The sequence below is a fragment of the Astyanax mexicanus genome, chromosome 5 (genome assembly GCF_023375975.1).
Source record: "Astyanax mexicanus isolate ESR-SI-001 chromosome 5, AstMex3_surface, whole genome shotgun sequence".
Lineage (NCBI taxonomy): Eukaryota > Metazoa > Chordata > Actinopteri > Characiformes > Acestrorhamphidae > Astyanax > Astyanax mexicanus.
Window position 1 is genome coordinate 44285001 of NC_064412.1, and position 23523 is coordinate 44308523.

At 39.0% G+C, this 23523-nt stretch overlaps 1 protein-coding gene and 1 long non-coding RNA gene across 3 annotated transcripts in view; one reads left to right on the plus strand and one right to left on the minus strand.

The window, feature by feature from the left end:
* Nucleotides 1–23523, minus strand: part of esyt1b (extended synaptotagmin-like protein 1b) — a 160273-nt gene that overhangs the window by 123121 nt on the left and 13629 nt on the right. Inside the window, exons 3-9 of one of the 2 annotated variants that reach the window (XM_049479369.1) lie at nt 17822–17956; nt 11714–11787; nt 6486–6558; nt 6257–6346; nt 4904–4959; nt 2162–2282; nt 1071–1247 (exon numbers count right to left, since the gene is read on the minus strand). In XM_049479369.1, coding sequence (XP_049335326.1) covers nt 1071–1247; nt 2162–2282; nt 4904–4959; nt 6257–6346; nt 6486–6558; nt 11714–11787; nt 17822–17956 — 726 coding nt within the window. Of the gene's footprint in view, nt 1–1070; nt 1248–2161; nt 2283–4903; nt 4960–6256; nt 6347–6485; nt 6559–11713; nt 11788–12507; nt 12903–17821; nt 17957–23523 lie in introns of those variants that run through there. The other variant, XM_049479370.1, reaches the window with a different exon arrangement.
* LOC125802204 (uncharacterized) overlaps nt 1–23523 on the plus strand; it is a 162184-nt gene that overhangs the window by 53496 nt on the left and 85165 nt on the right. The gene's annotated exons all lie outside the window — the stretch shown is intronic.

The window sequence follows — 23523 nt, forward strand, 5'->3', positions numbered from 1 at the left end:
TGTGTGGATGTGTGTGTATCTCAGTGTGTAAGGGGGTGTGTGTGTGTGTGTGTGTGTGTGTGTGTGGGTGGAAGGGTGGTTTTGAGGGTGTGGATGTGTGTGTATCTCGGTGTGTAAGGGTGTGTGTGTGTGTGTGTGTGTGGGTGGAAGGGTGGTTTTGAGGGTGTGGATGTGTGTGTGTATCTCGGTGTGTAAGGGTGTGTGTGTGTGTGTGTGGGTGGAAGGGTGGTTTTGAGGGTGTGGATGTGTGTGTGTATCTCGGTGTGTAAGGGTGTGTGTGTGTGTGTGTGTGTGTGTGGTTGGAAGGGTGGTTTTGAGGGTGTGGATGTGTGTGTGTATCTCGGTGTGTAAGGGTGTGTGTGTGTGTGTGTGTGTGGGTGGAAGGGTGGTTTTGAGGGTGTGGATGTGTGTGTGTATCTCGGTGTGTAAGGGTGTGTGTGTGTGTGTGTGGGTGGAAGGGTGGTTTTGAGGGTGTGGTGTGTGTGTGTATCTCGGTGTGTAAGGGTGTGTGTGTGTGTGTGTGTGGGTGGAAGGCTGGTTTTGAGGGTGTGGTTTGTGTGTGTATCTCGGTGTGTAAGGGTGTGTGTGTGTGTGGGTGGGTGGAAGGGTGGTTTTGAGGGTGTGGATGTGTGTGTGTATCTCGGTGTGTAAGGGTGTGTGTGTGTGTGTGTGGGTGGAAGGGTGGTTTTGAGGGTGTGGTGTGTGTGTGTATCTCGGTGTGTAAGGGTGTGTGTGTGTGTGGGTGGGTGGAAGGGTGGTTTTGAGGGTGTGGTGTGTGTGTGTATCTCGGTGTGTAAGGGTGTGTGTGTGTGTGTGTGTGTGGGTGGAAGGGTGGTTTTGAGGGTGTGGATGTGTGTGTGTATCTCGGTGTGTAAGGGTGTGTGTGTGTGTGTGTGTGTGTGGGTGGAAGGGTGGTTTTGAGGGTGTGGATGTGTGTGTGTATCTCGGTGTGTAAGGGTGTGTGTGTGTGTGTGTGTGGGTGGAAGGGTGGTTTTGAGGGTGTGGATGTGTGTGTGTATCTCGGTGTGTAAGGGTGTGTGTGTGTGTGTGTGTATCTCGGTGTGACTCACCTCATACATCTCACCCCACTTTGGGCTAAGGGTGTTGTCCTGATGTCGGGATTTAAAGGTTTGAGGCCCCACTCTGATTAAAGCGTAGGGGTCAGACTTGCCTGCTATCACACCCTTCATATAGGAATCCTTCTCAGCCAAGTTATCAGCTTCCAGCAGGTAAATCCGCACCACTCCCTAAAACACACAGGTAAGAATACACTTATCATATCATATTTGCAAATTCCTTACCAGTTTATCATTTTCTGAAGAATTTCTGAAGGAGATCCTTCAGACAGAGTTCTTTTATTCATAGGCCAACCAGGACAATACTCTTTTTGGTGCTGCATTCACCCCTTTTTAAAAAGATCCATCTATACATGGGATATGCAGTATATGAATAAAACAACAGGCTTTTCTTATACAGCACTCTTCCCTAGTTTGTATTGTTATATAGTTTGTACAGTTTGTTGATCTAATTAAATCCAACATGCTTACTACAAAACTCTTCATCTAAATATCATCTACAAAAACCATCACTGATTGGTGGAAACTTCACACTAGATCTCAAGCAGTTTGGACTGTGTGTCTTTCCACTCTTCCTCCAGAATCTGATCCCTTGTTTTACAAATGAAATGTAAAATTTACTGAAGATCAGTGATGGTTTGGAGAGACATGTGATCTGCTGGTGTTGATCCACTGTGTTTTATTATCAAGTCTAAAGTCAGTGCAGTGTTTTCCACAAAATCTCCTTTTATAGAGATGATGATTTCATTTTCCAGCAGGACTTGGCACACTGCCCACACTGCCAAAAGTGGCAATTGTTCTCATATAATATTAATATATAATATGTAATATTTTCTTTTGGGTTTTCCAACAAAATAAATATACGCTTAAAATATATCACTATGTGTGTAATACATGTATTTAATATATGAGTTTAACATTTTGAACTAAATTACTAAAATAAAATAACTTATAAATTAACATTTTTTAAAAGATTCACTAGCACATTAATTTTACAACAACTTGATAATGTACAACCTCAAATTAGAAAAAGCTAGTGTTGAATAGCTTGTTCCTTTTTACTGTGTGAAAGAAAGTGTGTTAACCCTGGGCAGAGGAGAGCGCAGCTGTGCCACATGCAGATCTGGAACCAGGGCAACTGTAAGGCGATTAGGCAGCACCAGGTAGGAGGCGATGGCATCCATTATCATAGTATCAGACATCACACTAAAAGAAAAATAAAGAATACAAATCTCATTCATCTATCTGAACAATACTATGTCCACAATTATATGGATACCTTCTGTTTTAGCAATCCTGCTGAAAACAAGGGTTTTAACAGGGAGCCCACTTTATTGCAGTAGCATCCTTTACACCTTTGTGAAGACATACACTAGATGTTGAAGCACTGCTTTAAAAAAGGACTGGATTGGATTAGGTCCAACAAAAAACATTACAGTATTCATGAGCCTCTCACACACTGGTGCCAAGAAAACAACCTCTTAACATCACCAAGACCAAAGATGGTAAAGTTTACAGGTGTGAGTAAATTAACTATAAAACAATGACAAACTAATCAGTTAACAGTGTACTCACTAATTCATTTATTTGTACTTAATACATGAGTACAGATAATGCTTAAAAATTAGAGAATTATTTGTAATTAATGATTACTTTGTGACATCTTTCCTTTGTGACATGTAAAGTGCTATCCAGGCCAACACATTCCCAAAAAAACTACAGAGGAAATGTAGGGCTATTAAAAGGAGAAAAAATGCAGATGATTAAAACTATGATTTGTTACAGAAAGTATGCACATAAAGACCAGGCCCTGTAAAAAGATTAACACATTAACATTACAGCAGTAGTTTAGTTGCCTCCACCTGTCAGTACCTTTTTTTGTTGGTTGTAACAGCAACAAGCATCTTTAATCCATGTTCTTTTTTGCACTGTTTCCCAGTCTGGTTTTAGTGACATAGCACATATGCAAAGACACTTTTAATCTCCCAATCTTCAATAAAATGCAGAATCCCACTCAAATATGGCTTAAACAGAAGGCTTTACTCTTGAAAAGGGTCTGTCTGACTCAGCACACATGTGCACACTATGCATCTCGTGCAAAGAAATTGTGACTGATATTGTGGGTCAAGAATTTTAATCAGGCTTTTGTAGCTCTGCTGTTGAGACAGGTAGCCAAGCCCCTGCTATGTAGGTTAGTAAAATACTGCCTCAGTGATACCACACCACTTTCCTTTTTGTAAGAACCAGAGGGCCCTATCGTACACCCTGCTCAAGGTGTGTAGTGTGGCTCGTTGCCATCAAAAGTCTTTTCACGCTTTTCTCACGCAATAGCGTATATATTAAAGCTGATGGGTGTGTTGGTCTGGAAATGACGTGTGTTCAGGGAAATTTCTGCCGTGTTTCTATCTTGGCGGCGGAAAAAAAAGCATTGCACGACTGATTCCCTGAAACCCCGTCTAAAATCAACAGTCACGCAGCCAGAACTGAATCACGATCACCACGAGCACTGCACTCCAAAAAAACCCATACCATCACTTCCTTACCACAGAAAAATACACCTTACCCAGAGCCTTTAGCAATCAAATCAAAAATATAAAAATAAAATATCTTTAAAATGTGCAAAGTATGTTATCATTTGTTATATTTATTTCTGTCAGTTATAAGGATTTATATTTATGTTCAGTACACAGACTTAATGACTGTAACTTAATATAGCAGATATAATTCTGTTATATTATATTATAATTCTGGTTACAAATAATATAAAAACTCAGTTATTTATATTATATTATACATATAATATATTATATTATTCTGCACATCAGAAGAGCCTGTGGTTGTTTTAAATTAGTTTTTTAATGAGTTTATTTTTTATATTATTTATTTTTTATTCTTAATATATATATTTTTATTGATCAAATTATTACAATATATATATATATATATATATATATATATATATATATATATATATATATATATATATTTATATTTTTCCATGATTTCCATGTTCTTAGTTTATTTATATACATTTTATAATTTTTTATTATTATTATCATTTTATTTTACTTTCACTACAATGTTTTTTTCTTCATAAGATATAAATTCTTTACTTTTTTTCATCAATATTTTTTTTTACTTTTAAAATGTCCTATTTTTTCTTTTTTACGTATATATTTTATTCGTCTATGGTAAATCAGTTTTTATTTCTAATTTTTTAAAAATATTTTTTATCCCCTTTAAACTGTAAAAGCTCAGCTGTATCTCCTCTGTATCTCCTCAATAGGAATGAACAGAAGTCAGTGTGCACCTGTGTCTTAAAGGGGATGGATACTGACACACTGATTGGTTTATTTCGCGTTACGCCCAAAACACACCCATCAATAATTAAAGGAATTAAAACCCGCCCTTTGCGTCGTTGGAGCTGCACAAGGTGTATTTTTCGCGCCCTTAGGATACCAAAGACACAGGACACGCCCCTAAATCCAGCTGTGCAAAGCGCAATTACATAGTGTGCTATAGATTGTTAAAATAGAGCCCAGAGTTAGCAACACAATGCTGTCTAAACAGGCTTTAAAACGGCAGAGATTAACTTTTTATCACAGCACTGTATGTTGCCTATGTCAGTTAAAATTACCATATCATTTCGGACATACACTGCATTTACAAATCTGACAACTGACAACAGAAAATCACTCCATTCGATGCACACACAGCATTTAGGGTGACAGTGGCAGGTGAAGTTTAAACAGCCGGAGTCAATTAATATACAGGTAAACCATTAAGAAAGCATTCCAAATCCAAAGTTTTTATATAACAAAACTCACTTGAGCCCTGGGATGTCAAGTAGGTTGGTAAGGCCGGACCAGTTAATGGATAGTTTCTAATGTAGAGGGGAATGAAAAGATTAATGTGTGAAAAAAACAGTACAGTTATGGTGTTAAATGGTTCACTGAAGAAAAACAAACCAATTAGATTTCTTCACAGTTTGGTGAATAAAATACATCTTTATAGGTTTAAACGTTTTTATTTCTCTGTGTAATGTTGATAATGATAAAATAGTCATGAATAAAAAACAACATTTTGTTTTCTTCTGTTACATTTGTAGAAGGAAATGTATAATTAGGTAATTCATTGCATAGTAAGGAATTTTCACACAACTTTCTTTCAATACTACACTGCCTGGCCAAAAAAAAAAGGTCAAACATTCTCACATTTGATTGGGCCGCCTTTAGCTTTGATTGCAGCTGCATTTACTGTGGCATTGTTTCAATAAGCTTCTGCAATGTCACAAGATTTATTTCAATCCATCAATGAGGTTAAGGTCTGGACTCTGGACTGGTGAACAATCCATGTATGAAAATGATGATCTCATGCTCCCTGAATCACTCTTTCACAAGAGTGGGGGAAGAAAAAATCCATTGATGGAATAACCTGGTCTATATTCAACATATTCAGGTGGTCAGCTGACCTCATTCTTTCAGCACATACCGAACCCCACATAATTTACTTACTTAAATTCTGGTGGCTAGGCAGTGTATTTTTGCTACAATATACCATCATCAATTTAAATACACAGGTTTTAGCTGCAAAATCTCTACTAAGAAATGTTGAGTTTAATCCTAATTTACACAGTTTAGGAATGTGTATGCATCACTAGCTACAGAAATGGACTTGAAACAATAGATAACATCATTAAGCCACAAATTATTTATATACAAACTCATCAGTGAACCTAAATTTGTCTTTCAAATGTCATATGGAATAATTATATTAATAATTAGAGGTGCAATGGTACAGTATGCCCACTGTTTGGTTTGTTTCATGTTTTTTGGGCCACAGTAACAGTTTGCTTTTGATGCATCAGTATTATCTTAGCTCTTACATGCAGTGTTTTATTTGCCCTTTCTATTTCAAATCAACAAGGTCCTAATACTCACTTACAGAGACAATATTAAAAAATGTAAAAAGACACAGATGAAGTCATCATTAAATTTATTATAAAAAAGGATCCCTTATCCTTGCCCTCTGTCAGAAGCAGGCAATTTTAAATAAGGTAAAGTGCAGTATAAAATACTCTGAAATGAAAACAAGCATTATTCAATAAACTCAAATAAGAAATAGTTAGCACACTGTGTTTTTAGAGGAATTGAGGAACAACAGATTGCTTAGAAACTCACAGGCCTTCGAATGAAGAACATAGTTACTGCTCCCACAATTGGTATATCTCCTATTAAAGGCTCCAGTATTACTCGCATCATCCCATTTAGCTGAAAAAGATACAGTCAAATATAACACCACATAATTTATGCAATTTTAAACAGGTGTAGTTTCATTTTCATTTGCATATGGTACTGGAGTACAGTAACAGTTACGGTCAAAAATTTTAAAAGATAAAACTGAACTGACCTGTATTCCTTTTACTCCGGCTTTGCAGAAATACCTCTTCACCTCCACATTTATCTCCACGTTTCCAACATAGCTGCACAAATTAAATGGTGAGACAAACTTGGTTATATCATTTTGTTATTTACGTGTCATGTCTTCAAATCACTTAAGTTTAGCACATTACAGATTTTATTTTATTGGATATAAAAATATACAGCCAGTCTGAAAGTTGAGCTTTAACTTTGTAACACCCAGTTCAGAGACAATGTAGAGCTGCTTGATAACTCGCACAACAGATGGCTTTAATCTTTTTTTTTTACTTTTTTACTTTTTCTTTAGTATAGTTATTGCAGTTCAGTGAAGATCTCAATGTAGAATGGTAGAATGTGACATTTTTTTAGCCAAGAAGTGTATTATTCAACTAAAATAATACACTTCTTGGCTAAAAAAATGTCACATTCTAGCTTTAACATTTAACTTTTTTTTTTTATTAAAGCATGTATTCGATTTGACAGCATTTTCACAAGCTTCTGTAATGTCACAACATTTATTTATTTCCAGAGTTTTATTACTTTTTCCCCCAAGATCTTGTTTTGAAGATATGAGATTTGGAGCACTGAGCAAAGCCTTCTCCAGCACATTCTCAATGTGGTTCAGGTTCGCACTCTCTGGTGGCCAATTCATGTGTGAAGACGATGATCTCATGCTTCCTGAACCCTGTACTCTTTCACAAACCTGGCATTTTCATTATGGAATACACCATATATCATAAAGCAGTACAGATTCACTGTCTTCTGAAAATAATTCAATACAGCCATTAATGTCCAAAAAGCTGGCAAAACAAGTGTGTATAACTCACAGCAAGCATGTCAAAATTGTGCCCAAAGTGTCAAAGGCATCTTTCTTGGACAGTGTCATGCAGAGTTGATGCAGAGTGTAGTGTATGCTCTGCAGGCTGATCTCCCACATCTTCAAGCTCTGCAGCAATTTTTTTCTCCCAATTTGACTGTACAATCATCCCATCCCTTTGTGTGTCCCCATCACCAGTGGCACCTTTGACCCTAGAAGGGTGCAGACGAGCACACTTCTCTCCGACACGCCTCCTCCTCCCGTTCATAGTGGCAGCGCATTTAGACCGCAGGACCACTCGGAGCCTGCTCTGCAGCCATTCTGACGGCACTTGTATCTTTTTAGAGCCAGCCTCTGGCTGAACATGTGGACATTGGTTGACCCTGGGGAGGCATGTTCCGAGTGAAATCCATTCCTGGAAAACTGCTGCATGACCATGGCCATCATGCTGTTTCTCACCTAGTGCTAGCATAGGATGCTAGCACTAGGCCATCTTTATGGAAAGTAACAATATCTGTTTCTCACATCCTCAGATAATTCTTTCTATATTGTAACTTTAAATAAGTCACATGACACCTGGCAGACACAACAACATATTTGGAAATAATTTGGACATGTTTATTGTGAGATGTATGTACTTATGTAGCCACTTACTCTGACAAAAATTTGCGCTTGACCTACAGCACTGCGTGTACAGTTTTCTTAAATATTATATATCTTTGATTCTTCCGTGCTGATCTGTTCATTGACAATCATTCTGAACAGCTCAGAATTCTACTTATAAGCTCAGTCAAGTTGCTAAAAAAAAAGTGAGCTTGTTATAACCGTTTAGGGGCGGGCCAGGTCGGGCTCCGACAGAATGTGCGTGGGCTCGGGTGGGCCAAATCTACACTCAACAAACTACAACAATATGATGAAAATCTCTGTTTACATGCACTATAAGTAATCTGATCCAATATAATATGCATGTATAGAATATCACTTAGTGTGAACGTTAACATGACAACCAGCGTTTGTTGCTAAGTTTCCGTTTGACCTAGCAGGCATCATTGGCAGTAACCACTGTCCAATTCTTGGGCGCTTCCATCAACAGTGCCTTGCTGCTCAAGGAGTGCACGAGGAACAGATGACGGGAGTCCTGTATCATTCTGTAGTCCTTGATATGCTCATACTTTAGTTTCCTCCTAAACATGAATCCTCTGAATTACACGATCATTTAGGAGACCTAATAAGCATAATGCTACCTTTAAGCTAAAGGTACTGAACACTTAACTGATGTCACGGTCACAGAAAAGCAGAACAGAACATGGTAGTAAACTGGTTGTTGAGCTCTGGTCGGATCATTTCTGCATTATTTTCTTTTAAGATGATCATTAAAGTATTCAAACAGGTGAACACCGCTTTCAGTTCGGTCATGCTGGGCAGTGTAGCCTGTTTCATGTTTAGAGCTTGTAAAATGCAAATAAGGAGAAAAAGTGTGCATTTAAAAGTGCAGAGAACATGCTTAAACTTTAGAAACACTGGAAATTGAATCAGATACAGGTGTTTACATGGCTATTATTCTATTAAACAGATTATTTAAAGAATTATCCATCTTGTTCATTCCGATAGAAATTGTATTCATATTGGTCTTAACCGGACTGCTTTATTCAGATCGAGGTTAAATTCTTCTGCACATCACACTTTTGAGATTATTATTTGAATAACTTTTGTCGAATAAAATCATGTGTTATTTTCATTTCAATTTACAATTGTGTGCTACTTTGTGTTGGTCTATCACTTAAAATCTCTATAAGTGTTGTTAAGAATTAACAAAATTTTGGGATATGAACCACGCCTCAAGTTCCCAAGCTCCTCCCCCTGGTCCTATATACACACCTCACAGGTGCTCCTCACCTTTGTGACTTTCGGCCTCGCACGTGACTTTCGACCTCGCACACCAGCACCTGTCGAACCTGCCGCCCTGAACCTTGATCTTGTTGCCTCGGATTTCGAACTGTTCTCTAACCGCTCATCCTCTGCCGCTCTCATCGCACCCAGGCTGCGCTCCGTGGTCTCCTCGGCTCAGCTCTTCAGATACCCTGCCCAGCACGTTACCTGCCTGATTCCACGCTTCAGCACCCGCGCCAGCTAAAGCAACTCGATTCAGCGTGTCAGCTGCCCGGTTCGGAGCGTCGGATGATCCATGGCTCACTGCCAGCTAAAAATCTTCTCGGCTCAGCGAGTCAGCTACCCGGTTCGGTTCATCGGATCCTTGAATCAGCGCCAGCTAAAACTACTCGGCTCACAGAGTCAGCTTCTAGACAGCGTGACCACCCTCCCTCCCTTCCGGTGAGGTCAATCTAATATCTCGAATTAATACATGGTTCCCTCAGTTTAATTTATTTTTCCCTCGATTTATTTTATTGTTCCCTCTATTTATATCAGTTTCCTCTATTTTATTATTATTTACTCTATTTATTCATTGTTCCCTCGATTTATTCAGTGTTCCCTAAAATTTATTCACTGTTCCTTTGTTTACTCCATTTATTGTTCCCTCTATTTAATTAATGTGTCTCTATTCATTGTTACCTCGATCTGTTTCACTGCTCAGCATTATTTATTGTTCCCTCAATTTAATTTATTGCTCCCTCTATTTTATTCATTGTTCCCTCTATCTATTCCACTGTTCCCTCAATCTATTCCACTGTTCACTCTTCCCGCACGGCGTTCCCACCATGGATCTCGTCGCGTGAGCTCTCCTGTTGCTTCCACCTCCCGCGCGCTGCTTCCCCCATCTCCGGCTCCAGCCCACTCCATGTCCGAATGGACCGTCGCTGGATTACAGAAGGTCCTGAGGAACCGTGGGATCCACTTTGCGCGTTCCACTCCCAAGAACACTCTCTTCTCTCTCCTGCTCACCTCAGACGCCGCCATCCGAAGGTCCCCTGCGTGGCGATGACGTCGCCTCAACTCCACCCAGGCGGCGCAGCCGTCCCGCCCAGACTCCCTCCAGCCGCCGGTGAGGTGGGTCCCTTCCTTTCCGGCCAGTGCGTGTTCAAGCTGCTCAGCCTCCCTTTCCCACTCCTCGGTTCCACGACAGCTCCTTCTCCCTCTCCACTGCAGCTCCTGCCCCGCCTCTAGCTGGTGCCCGCTCGTTCTGCCCACCTCTGGTCCAGCCATCTCTACGCCAGCGAATCCTGCAAGGTGCTACATTCTTCAGTTGACACTTCTCTCCGCTTTCTGGTCGCATCCCCTCTGGCGTCTGTGTTTTTCGCCTGGGCGCCCCTGTCTACCATGATGACCTTGGTCCTGCCTGTTGCTCTAAATATTTTGGGGACTAAGCTGGACTCTGTCTACTTCAGACTTCTCTTCCTTCATTTTTGAACAATCCTGTCTACAAGCAGCAGTTTCTTACTTCTCAGTCAATCGCAACATGGTGCAAGACCTGCCATCAGATGCCAGACCATTATTGGTTCTCATTTAATGAACAGACGTCAGGCCGAAAGGGACAATCAGACCACCTTAAACTTCATGAGATCTACCCCTATTCACAGCCGAATGACCAAAAACTTCAATCTCAGATGGGAGCAAGTGTCATACCCCAGTCATCGTTTTAGATATTCATGGTCATCACATTCCCTTGTCAAGAGAAGAAAACTCACTGTGCCACGAAACCTGTCGAACTCCCATTTAGTCAAACATTATACCGGTCTGCAAATTGTATTACAAGGACAATTCTAACTCTGTATGCCATTTACTATAAAGACCTTTTAGCTCACACCACCCCTAAACGCTGTTAAAGATCTTATGAAGTTCTGCTGAAGACCTCAGACTCTCACTATCGCTTACCTCACTTCCAGTTCAGATTCGGTGGCTGGCTTTTCGTCTTTTTGGGGGGACCTGGCTTGAGAACAGTCTCAAGCTGTTCTGTACCCCAAGTAACAACATCACAGTTCCCCTCCCCGCATCGTGTAGGCGGAGATCATTATAGCAAAGTGTTGTTAAGAATTAACAAAATTTTGGGATATGAACCACGCCTCAAGTTCCCAAGCACAGGTGCTCCTCACCCTCGTGACTTTCGACCTCGCACCCGCCTCCACCCCATCACCACCCTCATCTTAATGGGGGCCTGGCTTGAGAACCGTCTCAAGCTGTTCTGAACTGTACCCCAAGTAACAACATCACAGTTTCCCTCCCCGCATCGTGTAGGCAGGGTTCATTATAGCAAAAACACATTTATCTTAAAAATAAATCTCCAAGGGGTATGAATACTTTTGTATTGTATGTACATGCCATAACTAACTAAAAGATAGAGAAGCAGCATTTAAAATATGAATTGGCACGTAGTCCAACAGTGTATAACAGTAGTGGGATGACTGTAAATGCACAGTGTCAGAAGGTCAAATAATTTTTCTCACCTAATGTAAACATCCAGCAGAACCTGACCCTTCTCATTCTCTCTATGAGCCTTCACCCCAACTACCTTTATAGCCTGTGAAACACGCACACACACACACAATTAATCAAGTAAAAAAAATGATGCACAAGGAAATATCAGTATTAGGTTGATATCAGCCAGAAGTGCAGGATAGCACACAGAAAGAGATCCAATCCTGCAGCAATTCCAGCCCGAAACAGCAGAAAAATGCTTGTTCTGTCACAAAACATGCATTGAAGTGAAGTAATTATTGTTATAACATCAGACGATATATGATATGACACCATTTCAAACCGTGTGAATGACCAGCATCTTTTTTTCCCATCACATCAACACTTAACTGCCACTGAAAGGTGTGTATTTCAGTGCATTCTCATGAACCAAGAAGTTAGCAAGAACACATCAGAGCAAGAACACATAAAGGTCCATACACCTTTACAGTATAATCTTTTAGTGTTTATCCTCTACAATACTCTGTGCTACTGAGTGTGACAGTAAATTACTCCCTGGCTATACTGATCTACACTAATATTTCCTCCTTCCTACACTCCATTTGTAATATGTGATCAGAACGACATAAGAAAAGCGCAAAAAAAATGTCCATGTTTTGCAGACATGCTCCTCCCTGAACCTATCCAAATCAGGGCCATGCACCTGTCCAGCCAAGTGAGAATACAAACCACTGGGGCTTTGTATATGTAATGTGGTGAGGCTGGGCATTTAGTCTTGAGTGTGCCATGCACCCTACGTGAAAATTAGCTTGTGAATCTACACCTGTAAGCAGCGAGGTAAACGTTCCTCCTCGCATACTGACTCAAAATCCTTTCACTGCCACTATCTCACTTCACTGCCTGGGGTCTGTTTCTCTCCACAGCTCCTCTTGATTCGAGAGCAGCAGGAAAGTTCATCAATAAGACCTGTGCCAAAGAATTAAAACAATAGACACCCATTTACTGCCTCTTTAATGTACAAGTTATAGGGCCCTTTTTTAACGACCTATAGTGCACTAGGTAATTGCGCAGCTGGATTTAGGGGCGCTTTGCCAGCTCCAACGGTGCAAAGGGCGTGTTTTAATTCCCTTAATTATTGATGGGTGTGTTTTGGGCGTAACATGAAATAAGCCACAGCTTTAAGACACAGCTGCGTGCTGACTTCTGTTTATTCCTGTTTTAAGAGCGCATAAACTGACTGCGCGTCACGCTGTGAAGATAAACCAGCAGCTCAAATAAGAGTAATGTTTTTTTATACTCTATATTCTGTTTATTGTTTATGTAAAAACTGGGTTTGCAACACTGAATATTAATCAAGCAATCTATTATTTACACTGGATGGGGACCCTCATTTACAGTTAAAAGGGATTAAAAATATTTAAAAAATAGAAATAAAAACTGACATTTACTATAGACAAATAAAATATATACGTAAAAAAGGAAAAATAGGACATTTTAAAAAGATCATAAAAATTTACATAAAAAGTAAATAATTTATATCTTATAATATATATAAAATAATAATAGCAGTGAAATTAAAGTAAAATGATAAGAATGATAAGATATTATCAAATTTATACCAATAAACTAAGAACATGGAAATCATGGGAAAAATATTATATATATTTAATAATTTGGTTAGTAAAATAATAAAAATAATTAAAAAATGACTAATATAAAATATAAACTCATAAAAAAAATAATTTAAAACAATCACAGGCTCTTCTGATGTGCAGAATAATAAAAGTTTCAGTTTCAGTAAGTTTCAGTTTCAAACCATAGAAACAGCTCATTAAAACCTCAACCTATCCTATATATTTGACAATATTTGATTAACTTACAGGTCCTTACTTATTTTTATTTAACTGAACTGAGTTTTATTTTATTTTGCGCTGAATTCAGCTCCGCCAGGATGACAATGTGCTTTATTTTTTCAGATATAAAAGTGAATCAGTTAAATAATAGTGAAGAGAAATAAAATAAGTTTATGTTCAGTCAAAGTGCTTTTCTATTTTAATTTTCCCTTTCAAAAACTCCAGCATTTAAGTGAAAATAAGCATCTGTTGAAATTCTTAAAAAGCAGAATGCATATATCTGCTATATTAAGTTACAGTTAAGTCTGTGTACTAAACATAAATATAAATCCTTATAACTGGCAGAAATAAATATAACTAATAATAATTTATATGAAAATAAAATGAAAAAAAAAATTAGGCCAGATGATGTAATACTTGTATAAAAAGAATATCCGTCATCCTCACAAGAAAATGCAAGAAAATGAAAAATGCTTATTGTATTTCTAAACATAATTGTTCTTCTCATAGCAAACAAATTAATTTACTTATTTTTGTTAAGTGGTGGATAAACTGTATCTTTTTTTTAAATAGTCAGTCTCCACACATTGTTTTCCTTTTATGGGTACATACATTTCATTATAAATAATGAATTTATATATGAGGGAAATATAATATACAAGGGGGAAGAATAATAGTCAATTTAAAAATTAATGTTTAATGTAGAAAGGGTAATTTTAATTTTAACCCAATTTATGTCCTCCTTTTGAGAGATCTTTTTTAAGATTTATTTTTTCATGTGTATTTTTCCATATGGATTTAAAAAGCATTCTGTCATGGTTGAGTCTGTATTATATTGTATTAGATTAGATTAGATTATATCTTATATTATACTCATATTATATTTATAATGTATAGTACAGGCCAAAAGTTTGCTTACTGAAGGCACCAAAACTATGAATGAACACATGTGGAGTTTTATACTTAACAAAAAAAGGTGAAATAACTGAAAACATGTTTTATATTCTAGTTTCTTCAAAATAGCCACCCTTTGCTCTGATTACTGCTTTACACACTCTTGGCATCATTCTCTCAATGAGCTTCAAGAGGTGGTCACCTGAAATGGTTTTCCAACGGTCTTAAAGGAAGGAGTTCCCAGAGGTGTTTAGCACTTGTTGGCCCCTTTGCCTTTACTCTGTGGTTCAGCTCACCCCAAAACATCTGGATTGGGTTCAGGTTTGGTGACTGTGGAGGCCAGGTCATCTGCCGCAGCAATCCATCACTCTACTTCTTGGTCAAATAGCCCTTACACAGCCCGGAGGTGTGTTTGGGGTCATTGTCCTGTTAAAAAAATAAATGATCGTACAACTAAACGCAGAGCAGATGGGATGGCATGTCGCTGCAGGATGCTGTGGTAGCCACGCTGGTTCAGTGTGCCTTTAATTTTGAATAAATCCCCAACAGAGTCACCGGCAAAACACCCCCACACCATCACAGCTCCTCCACCATGCTTCACAGTGGTACCCAGGCACGTGGAATCCATGTTCACCTTTTCTGCGTCTCACAAAGACACGGCGGTTGAAACCAAAGATCTTACATTTGGACTCATCAAGCCAAAGCACAGATTTCCACTGGTCTAATGTCCATTCTTTGTGTTTCTTGGCCCAAACAAATCTATTCTGCTTGATGTCTCTCCTTAGCAGTTGTTTCCTAGCCGCTATATGATAATGAAGGCCTGATTTGCGCGTCTCCTCTTAACAGTTGTTCTAGAGATGGGTCTGCTGCTAGAACTCTGTGTGGCATTCAACTGCTCTCTGATCTGAGCTGCTGCTAACTTGTGATTTCTGAGGCTGGTGACTCGGTTGAACTTGTCCTGAGAAGCAGAGGTGACTCTTGGTCTTCCTTTCCTGGGTCGGTCCTCAGTTTTGTTGTAGCGCTTGATGGTTTTTGCGACTCCACTTTTAAATACATTTAAAGTTTTTGCAATTTTCCGGACTGACTGACCTTCATTTTCTAAAGTAATGATGGCCACTCGTTTTTCCTTAGTTAGCTGATTGGTTCTTGCCATAATATGAATTTTAACAGTCGTCCAATAGGGCTGTCAGCTGCGTAGTAACCTGACTTCTGCACAACACAACCGATGGTCCCAGACCCATTGATAAAGCAAGAAATTTCACTAATTAACCCTGATAAGGCACACCTGAAAACCATTTCAGGTGACCACCTCTTGAACCTCATTGAGAGAATGCCCGGAGTGTGTAAAGCAGTAATCAGAGCAAAGGGTGGCTATTTAAAAAAAAAACTAGAATATAAAACATGTTTTCAGTTATTTCACCTTTTTTTGTTAAGTATAAAACTCCACATGTGTTCATTCATAGTTTTAATGCCTTCAGTAAGAATCTACAATGTAAACTGTCATGAAAATAAAGAAAACGCATTGAATGAGCAGGTGTGTCCAAACTCTTGGCCTGTACTGTATATTTTTTAAACAAGATATTTAAGTTGTCAACAAACAAATATAGCATGGGACATAAACTTGGGTAACCATTTAATTGTTATATAATTATATATATACAATATATAAGTTGTTAGTAAATTTAAAGGTAACTGGAGGGTTATGGAACAAATTTTTATTTAGACACGTGTCTTTACAAGTATTTTATCAATGCCTAATAACATCAACACAGTACTGAAACTTAACACTGGAATCGACACAGTACTGAAACTTTTCAAGAATTGGCATGCACTCATACACCCCATACCTGCACTACTCCTTATACTTGAACAATCATTCCCTCTACAACTTTTCAAGAACTGTATGCACTTGTTCACTTTACCAGCCTTAAGCTATTATACCTCTATATTCGCACTAATGTTTATACAGGTTCTGTTTATACTGGTACGGTTATTCCCTCTTTAATCCACCCATCAATACTGCACTTTTTTGTCTTGTGTCTCTTGTCTCACATATGTTTAAAACTGTGTCCTTGTTGTATTGTATATTTACTTTCTCTCATTCTTTTATATTTATATTTTTATCTTGTTCTACTTGTTGTAACTTTTTGTAAGAAAACTAATAAATTTTCAATCCTCTGCATGTCTTTTACATATGCAGTATTGACAATAAAACTACTTTACTTGACTTGACTAGTAATGGAAAAATGAAAATAGAAGTGTTATTGTGCAACCTTGATAAATACTTCATTTAATACTGAACCACATAATAAAATTCTATCCTAAATTACAAAACTCCAAAGACCCAAATATTAGTTGTAGTATTTAAGATGTCAAAAGCATTACCAAAATCTAAAAATAAAATATATGGGTCAATGACTAAAAGACAGTAATAATCAACTAGGGTCAAAATTTATTGTTAAAAAGTAATGTTATTTATGTGTCATTCTTTTTAAAAATCCATTCTAGGAGTCCTTTTAATTATTATTACTTCCAGATTTAAAACAATAATTGTATAATCATTTAGCAACGTAATAGCACACCAATTCTCCAGATCTACGTTTCTTTTTGGAATTACAGTTATAATAATTCCTTGTTTCATAAGGAAATGCAGTTGTCCTGCATCTAATAACTAAATGTTTTTATAGTGTAAACGTTAACCCAAGTTAACCTATTGTTGCCTGGTGATTTTTTGCAGGTCTAGCTTATAGGGGGCAGGGCCCCGCTGGCCCCTCCTACCTGTGCCCACAAATGGTCTCATTATTTTTGACCTAAGTTTACTATTATCCAAACTGACCTGAGATTTTATCATTTTATAATAGATAGCTGGGTAAATTGCGACATTGTAATTTTTAGATCCAGACACAATGAGCCACGTATTGATACATCTAGGATTCTTTATTGTGCTTTTGGTACAACTGCAACAGCTAAACAGTATCCCCTAGCAATGGAGCAATGTACTTGTTTCAGTTAACGCAGTTTTTTTAAATACTGCATTTGTGTAATTGTGTTGTCTTCTCATTTTTAGCTTGCAAGTTATTGAACGTGTCTTGCGATTTTTGCAACTTACCATGCAGTTTCTTAGTTTTAATTTAATGCATAATTTCTAAAATTAAATGCATTGTCTTGTTTTAATATTCCTGATCTACTATTGAAACCTAAATTTTCTACTTACTCATAATTATTTCCACTGCAGAGCACAGACAGACTGGCCAAAGCTGACCCAACATGAGTAGCACAGCTGAATCACATTCAAGCCATCCCAATCGCTTTTACACTGATATTTTATGATGAACAGTGACATTGTATAATAGTAAGTGTGCATGTGTGCATATGTTTGCTCTGTTTGACCTTGTCCCCAAAGTCAATCTTGGTGAAGCAGAGGGTCTGCAGGTGTGCACTGGATGCTCGAATAGACGGAGCAATGGTTTCTGTTAGCAGCTTCTCCAAATACTGACCAATGAACGGCCAGGCCTGCTGAAGAACCTAGAAAGAAAGACACACAGATCTATTATGTTCATAATAAAATTTGTAGAATAGTGGGGACAGAAAAAATAGTAAAACATGGTAAAAAAAAAAAAAAAAAAAAAAAAAAATATATATATATATATATATATATATATATATATATATATATATATATATATATATAGCATTTTTTCAACATAGTTGTTTTTACAAATTTGTCTAGGCCACTGTACTTAAAATGTGCAAAATGCAAAACCGAGTAGATGTCAAAATATTACAGCCACCTGAACATAACACCCAAATTTCACCCTAATTGGCTAATGAAAAGCCTGCCAAAAACCTTGCTGAATGCTAATTGGCTGATGATGTCCAGCCATTTTGAATAATGAAATTGCCTTTTGAACCTGCTTTTGAACCAGTTTCTTAGTTTTAGCCCCAACCCCTTTTGACATCTGTTTGCCAAATTTTAACAGGCGTGTGATGGTTTGGATGCCTGTGAGGTGTGGTTGAAAAAGATATAGCTGTTGGAGTGAATGTGGCTTCGGTCCAGAAGGGCTCATTTGCATATGGTGGCCATATTGTTCACACATTTTGAGTTTTTCATAATGAATATGTCCATGCTCTCCCAAACATTTTGATACTAGTTCACATAAGTATGTTTTGAATATTGTGCAAATAAGCAAAAAAAAAAAGAAGACGAAGAAGAAATCTAAACAAGTTCGAAGCCCCGATCATGCAGTTTTGCAATCAAGCTGCCGACGCTTAGAGGGAGCAAAATTGGCCCTGCTCCCTCCGGGTGGGTAGATGAACATTAATTGTAGGTGTGTGACGAGATATCGTGCCAAGATTAAATGTGACGATATTTCTCGTCAAGCTTAAACCTGTCTCGCGGGAGAAAAAAAAAAACAGTTTAATGTGGACTTTTTAAGAGGGATCTGGCAACCCAGTAGCAGCGAGTGTGAGAGCAGCTCTCAGCAGAATAGGAAAATTCGGAAAAAAAACGGAAAACCGCGGTCCGGACCCAAACGTTGTCCAATGCGGACCCAAACCGATAAACTACTGAGAAGGATTTAATTGTGCGGCGCAGTAAACTCACAGACCAATCATGTGTGGGGTAAGATCACCAAACGCTCTCTTCAGTCAATCAGATCTGTGCAGACGCGGTAAGGAAAAAAATAATAAATAAACACTCCGCTCCTCACGCGGGATCGAACCCGTGTTGTCACCGCGGCCGTAAAAAAAAAAAACGCCTTTATAAAGAGATAGGGAGCCCGAGAACGGGTGGAAAAACGAGAACGGGCGGAAACTAGTCACGCCGAGCGCGACAGAGAGACAGGGCATAAATGTAAACAAAATCTGTCCAGAGAGGCATTTCTTCTTCTTCTTCTATATTTTTACATCATTCAGTGCAAACAACCTTACATGATATAGCACTTAATTATTTAATATAATTAAATACTCCTGGCATAGAAGATGCTTCTGCTACTTTTAAGTTGTATGTCTGGCTGCATTTTGGCTCCAGTGGAAACAATAAACGGTAACAGAGTGACCAACAAGACACAAACCATATATAAATACTGTAAGTAAATCCTACACGTGACCGTTTCATAGGCAGTTGTACTAATTCCTTAGCTCTGTACTGTATTAAAAAAATGTTCTGTCTCTGTTTGCACTTCAAGCATAGTCTTAATATGACAGGTTATGGTTTGTACTTATTTTTTGCACTACAGGTGCTGGTCAACGAATTAGAATAATTTGAAATAGTGCAATCATGAAATTCTTTGAATGCATTTTTTGTGCAGAAAGCAAATCAGGTGTTCACCGCACCTGTCCTACTCGTTAGACTAATCACAGAACTCGTTACCTGGAAAAAAATTTGCTCAGCTGAGCTTTCCAAAAGGCCCATTTAGGCCATTTAACTGTGACACTGTTGTTTTATTGAATTAGAATAATGGAGAAACCGTTTCATTGAATTAGAATAAATGCTCGAATTTTTGTTTTCTGTGAAGAGTGTTCACTGTGCAGTATAAAGTCAGGGTTGAGTAGAATTTCTAAGTTGTAAAATCAATCATGGGTAAGCAGCGCGACCTCTCAACCGGAATAGTGACTCAAATTCAAGCCCTTCGCCAACAAGGCTTGACCCAAACTAAAATTGCTGAGCAGCTCGGCATCAGCCAGTCTTCCGTCTGCAAAGCTCTCAAGAAAAACTGCAGCAAGCGCACCAACTGTTCCGGCGTCCGAAAAACTTCTGCTCGCGACAACAAGCAGCTGAGAAAGATCGCAGTCAGCAACCGGTTCAAGTCCACTTCCGAGCTCACCGACTTGTGGAACAAGCAGACCAGCGCTGACGTCTCCAGATCAACCACTTACCGTCGTCTGCGCGAACTCTGCTTCAAATCTCGCGTTCCAGCAGTAAAACCGATGCAAATGGAGAAACGGCTGAAGTGGGCCAAAGAACACGGCGAGTGGACTGCTGAAGACTGGCAGAAAGTGGTCTTCAGTGACGAATCACGCTTCTGCATCTCCTTCAGTGACCAAGGTCCTCGTGTCTGGCGTCGTGGTGGCGAAACCTACAACCACGAGTGCGTGAAAAGATCCGTCAAGTTTCCCCAGAGCGTTATGGTCTGGGGATGCATGTCCGCTCGAGGTGTAGGGAAACTCTGCTTCCTCAAGAAGACTGTCAATGCTGCCGTATATCAAGATGTTCTGGAAACGTTCCTGATTCCGACTGTTGAGGAACAGTTCGGCGAAGAAGACTTCATATTTCAACAGGATCTTGCACCGGCTCATGCGGCAAAGTCGACCAAAGATTGGTTCACTAAAAAACAGCTTGAAGTTTTGGCATGGCCGGCCAACTCGCCTGACCTCAATGTCATTGAAAACCTTTGGGCCATCGTCAAGCGGAAAATTCGCGACAGAAAGCCTACTACGCTGGACCAACTGAAGCAGAACATCGCCACTGCCTGGGAAGCTGTGAGTGCGGAAACTTGCGACAAGCTGGTCAAATCGATGCCGCGGAGACTTCGGGCAGTCATACAAGCCAAGGGGGCAGCCACAAAATACTGAGAAAGTGATGATTGTAATTATAATAAAAATTATTCTAATTCAATGAAACAGTTTCTCCATTATTCTAATTCAATAAAACAACAGTGTCACAGTTAAATGGCCTAAATGGGCCTTTTGGAAAGCTCAGCTGAGCAAATTTTTCCAGGTAACAAGTTCTGTGATTAGTCTAACGAGTAGGACAGGTGCGGTGAACACCTGATTTGCTTTCTGCACAAAAAATGCATTCAAAGAATTTCATGATTGCACTATTTCAAATTATTCTAATTCGTTGACCAGCACCTGTATATAAGACCTAGAAAAGTCTAGGTTATTTTTATTTTTTATTCTTATTTCTATTCCTTATGGAATCAATGTGTGAGAGAAACCAGTCTGTTAAGTTTGCGGTATATGATTTTGTCCAAAAAAAAAAAAAATAGTTTTCTTTAAAATGTAATTTTTAAATCTCGTCTCGTCTCGTTATCGTGAACCCAATATCGTGTCTCGTCTCGTCTCGTGGTATTAGTGTCTCGTCACACCCCTAATTAATTGTTTTAAATTAATGTTGATTAATTGTTTTAAACATTTCTGGGAGGTTATTCCAGAGTTTGTTGACTTTATAAGAGAAGACTCTTACCCCTGAATTTGGGAAATTCTCTGAATTTAATAAACCAAGCAATGTGATTTAAGCAATTAAGACATTTTGTAATTGGAGATGAGGCCATGCAAATTAGGGGTGGGAATCGTTTACTATCTCACGATTCGATTCGATTCCGATTTTGGGGGCCACGATTCGATTCAAAATCGATTTTTGATTCAAAACGATTTGAATTATAAAAATTTCTGCTTCTGGCTTATGAATCTTATTGAAAAAAAACCCTCCATAATATACACTGGTCCTGGTGCAGGTAATGTGTTACAAAAACAATAAAATGTGCAGGAATGTGGGTCCTCAGTGACAGAGGAATCACTGGGATATCACAATGACGTTAATGATAGGGCTGGGGCGACGCGTCGACATAATCGACGTCATCGATTACAAAAATACATCGATTTGCATAACGTGCGTCGGCGCGTCGTAAACACGGCGGCGCCTGTGGAGAGCATTAGAGGTTAGATCGGGCCCAAAAATTCCAACTGGCTGTTTTCGGGCTGTTTTAATGAGCGAAATATGATCAGAATTATGTCAATTAACACGGTAACATAGAAGCATAGAACTATTATTTAATTAAAATGATTTTTAAGAACAGCTAAACACAGTTCTGCAAGTCAAACGCGGAGGAGTTCACGTGCGAGAGACACAGAGAGAGAGAGAGAGAGAGAGAGAGAGAGAGAGAGAGAGAGAGAGAGAGAGAGAGAGAGAGAGAGAGTGGTGAGAGCTACTCACAGGTGAAGGTTCTCTTTGATCTCCTCGTGCTCATATTCTAGTCCCATTCATAATTCTGCAGCTCCCTCAGTGTTTTCTGCCGTATTTTGCGGCTAGCGCGAGCGCTTACAACTGACACCGCGGACCGCGAGGTGCCGCCGCGTTTGTGCCGAATCCGACTCTCTGCTGAATCTGACTCCCGCTTCGCGGACAGAATCGGCACAACACCCCCGCTGTAGAACTGCGGTAGTGAAAACAGCGCTTATAAATAAATTAGTTTAGTTTCACTTTCAGTTTTCGTTATTTTTTTTTAAATAAAAATATAATTAAAAAACAGACGCCTACATCTCGGACTATTTTCTGGAGCCCGGGTCGGATTTACGGGCGGGCCTCGGGTCATGTCGGGTTCGGGCAGAGAATCTAAGCTCTAGAGAGCAATCTCCAGCTACAAAAAAACGCCAGCGGGCATCTAAAGTTTGGGAGCATTTCACGCAAAAGGGCAACAATGTGGTCCTCTGCCATATGTCAACAGGGTCACACAGTAAGTTACCGTTTACATCAGGGTCTCCGCGGGTGTCCTTAAAAAGACTTAAGGCTGTCTACCAAAGGTTTTAAACCTGCCACAGGCAGAAATTATACATTTTTGGTTTATATTTGTGCATGGCATTTCGCAGTTTCCAGAAACAGTAGCATTATTCATAAGTTCAGGTGTTTAGCTAAGCTAGCTGCCTTAAGTTATTTTAGCTAGCGCCGTCGGCGCTGCGGTGTCACACCGTTTTCTGTCACCGTCGGAATTTTGTGACCAGTGCTCACAGTTATGAGCGTTCATTGGCAAAACGGAAGCTTTCTATACCTACACCTTACCCTCAGCCCTAAACTGAACCGTTTTGGCCAGTCGGGGTAAACATTAGAAACGAACACGTTTCGAATCGGCCAGTGCACCGGTCTGCTGAGAACTACTTGCCAGTGGTCACAAAATCTAGCGGTCACAGAAAACAGTGCAACACACGGTTGTGGTGTATGGGAGCTTATCCATTTTTAGCGTTATAGATCTAAACAACGTGCTGTACATGTAAGTGATTATAAGTGTGGGGTTTGGTTTAGTAGGCTTGTGTTGTTGTTGTTGTTGTTGTTATTATATATAAATATAGTAATTTATCGTTTGCTTTAAAACGTA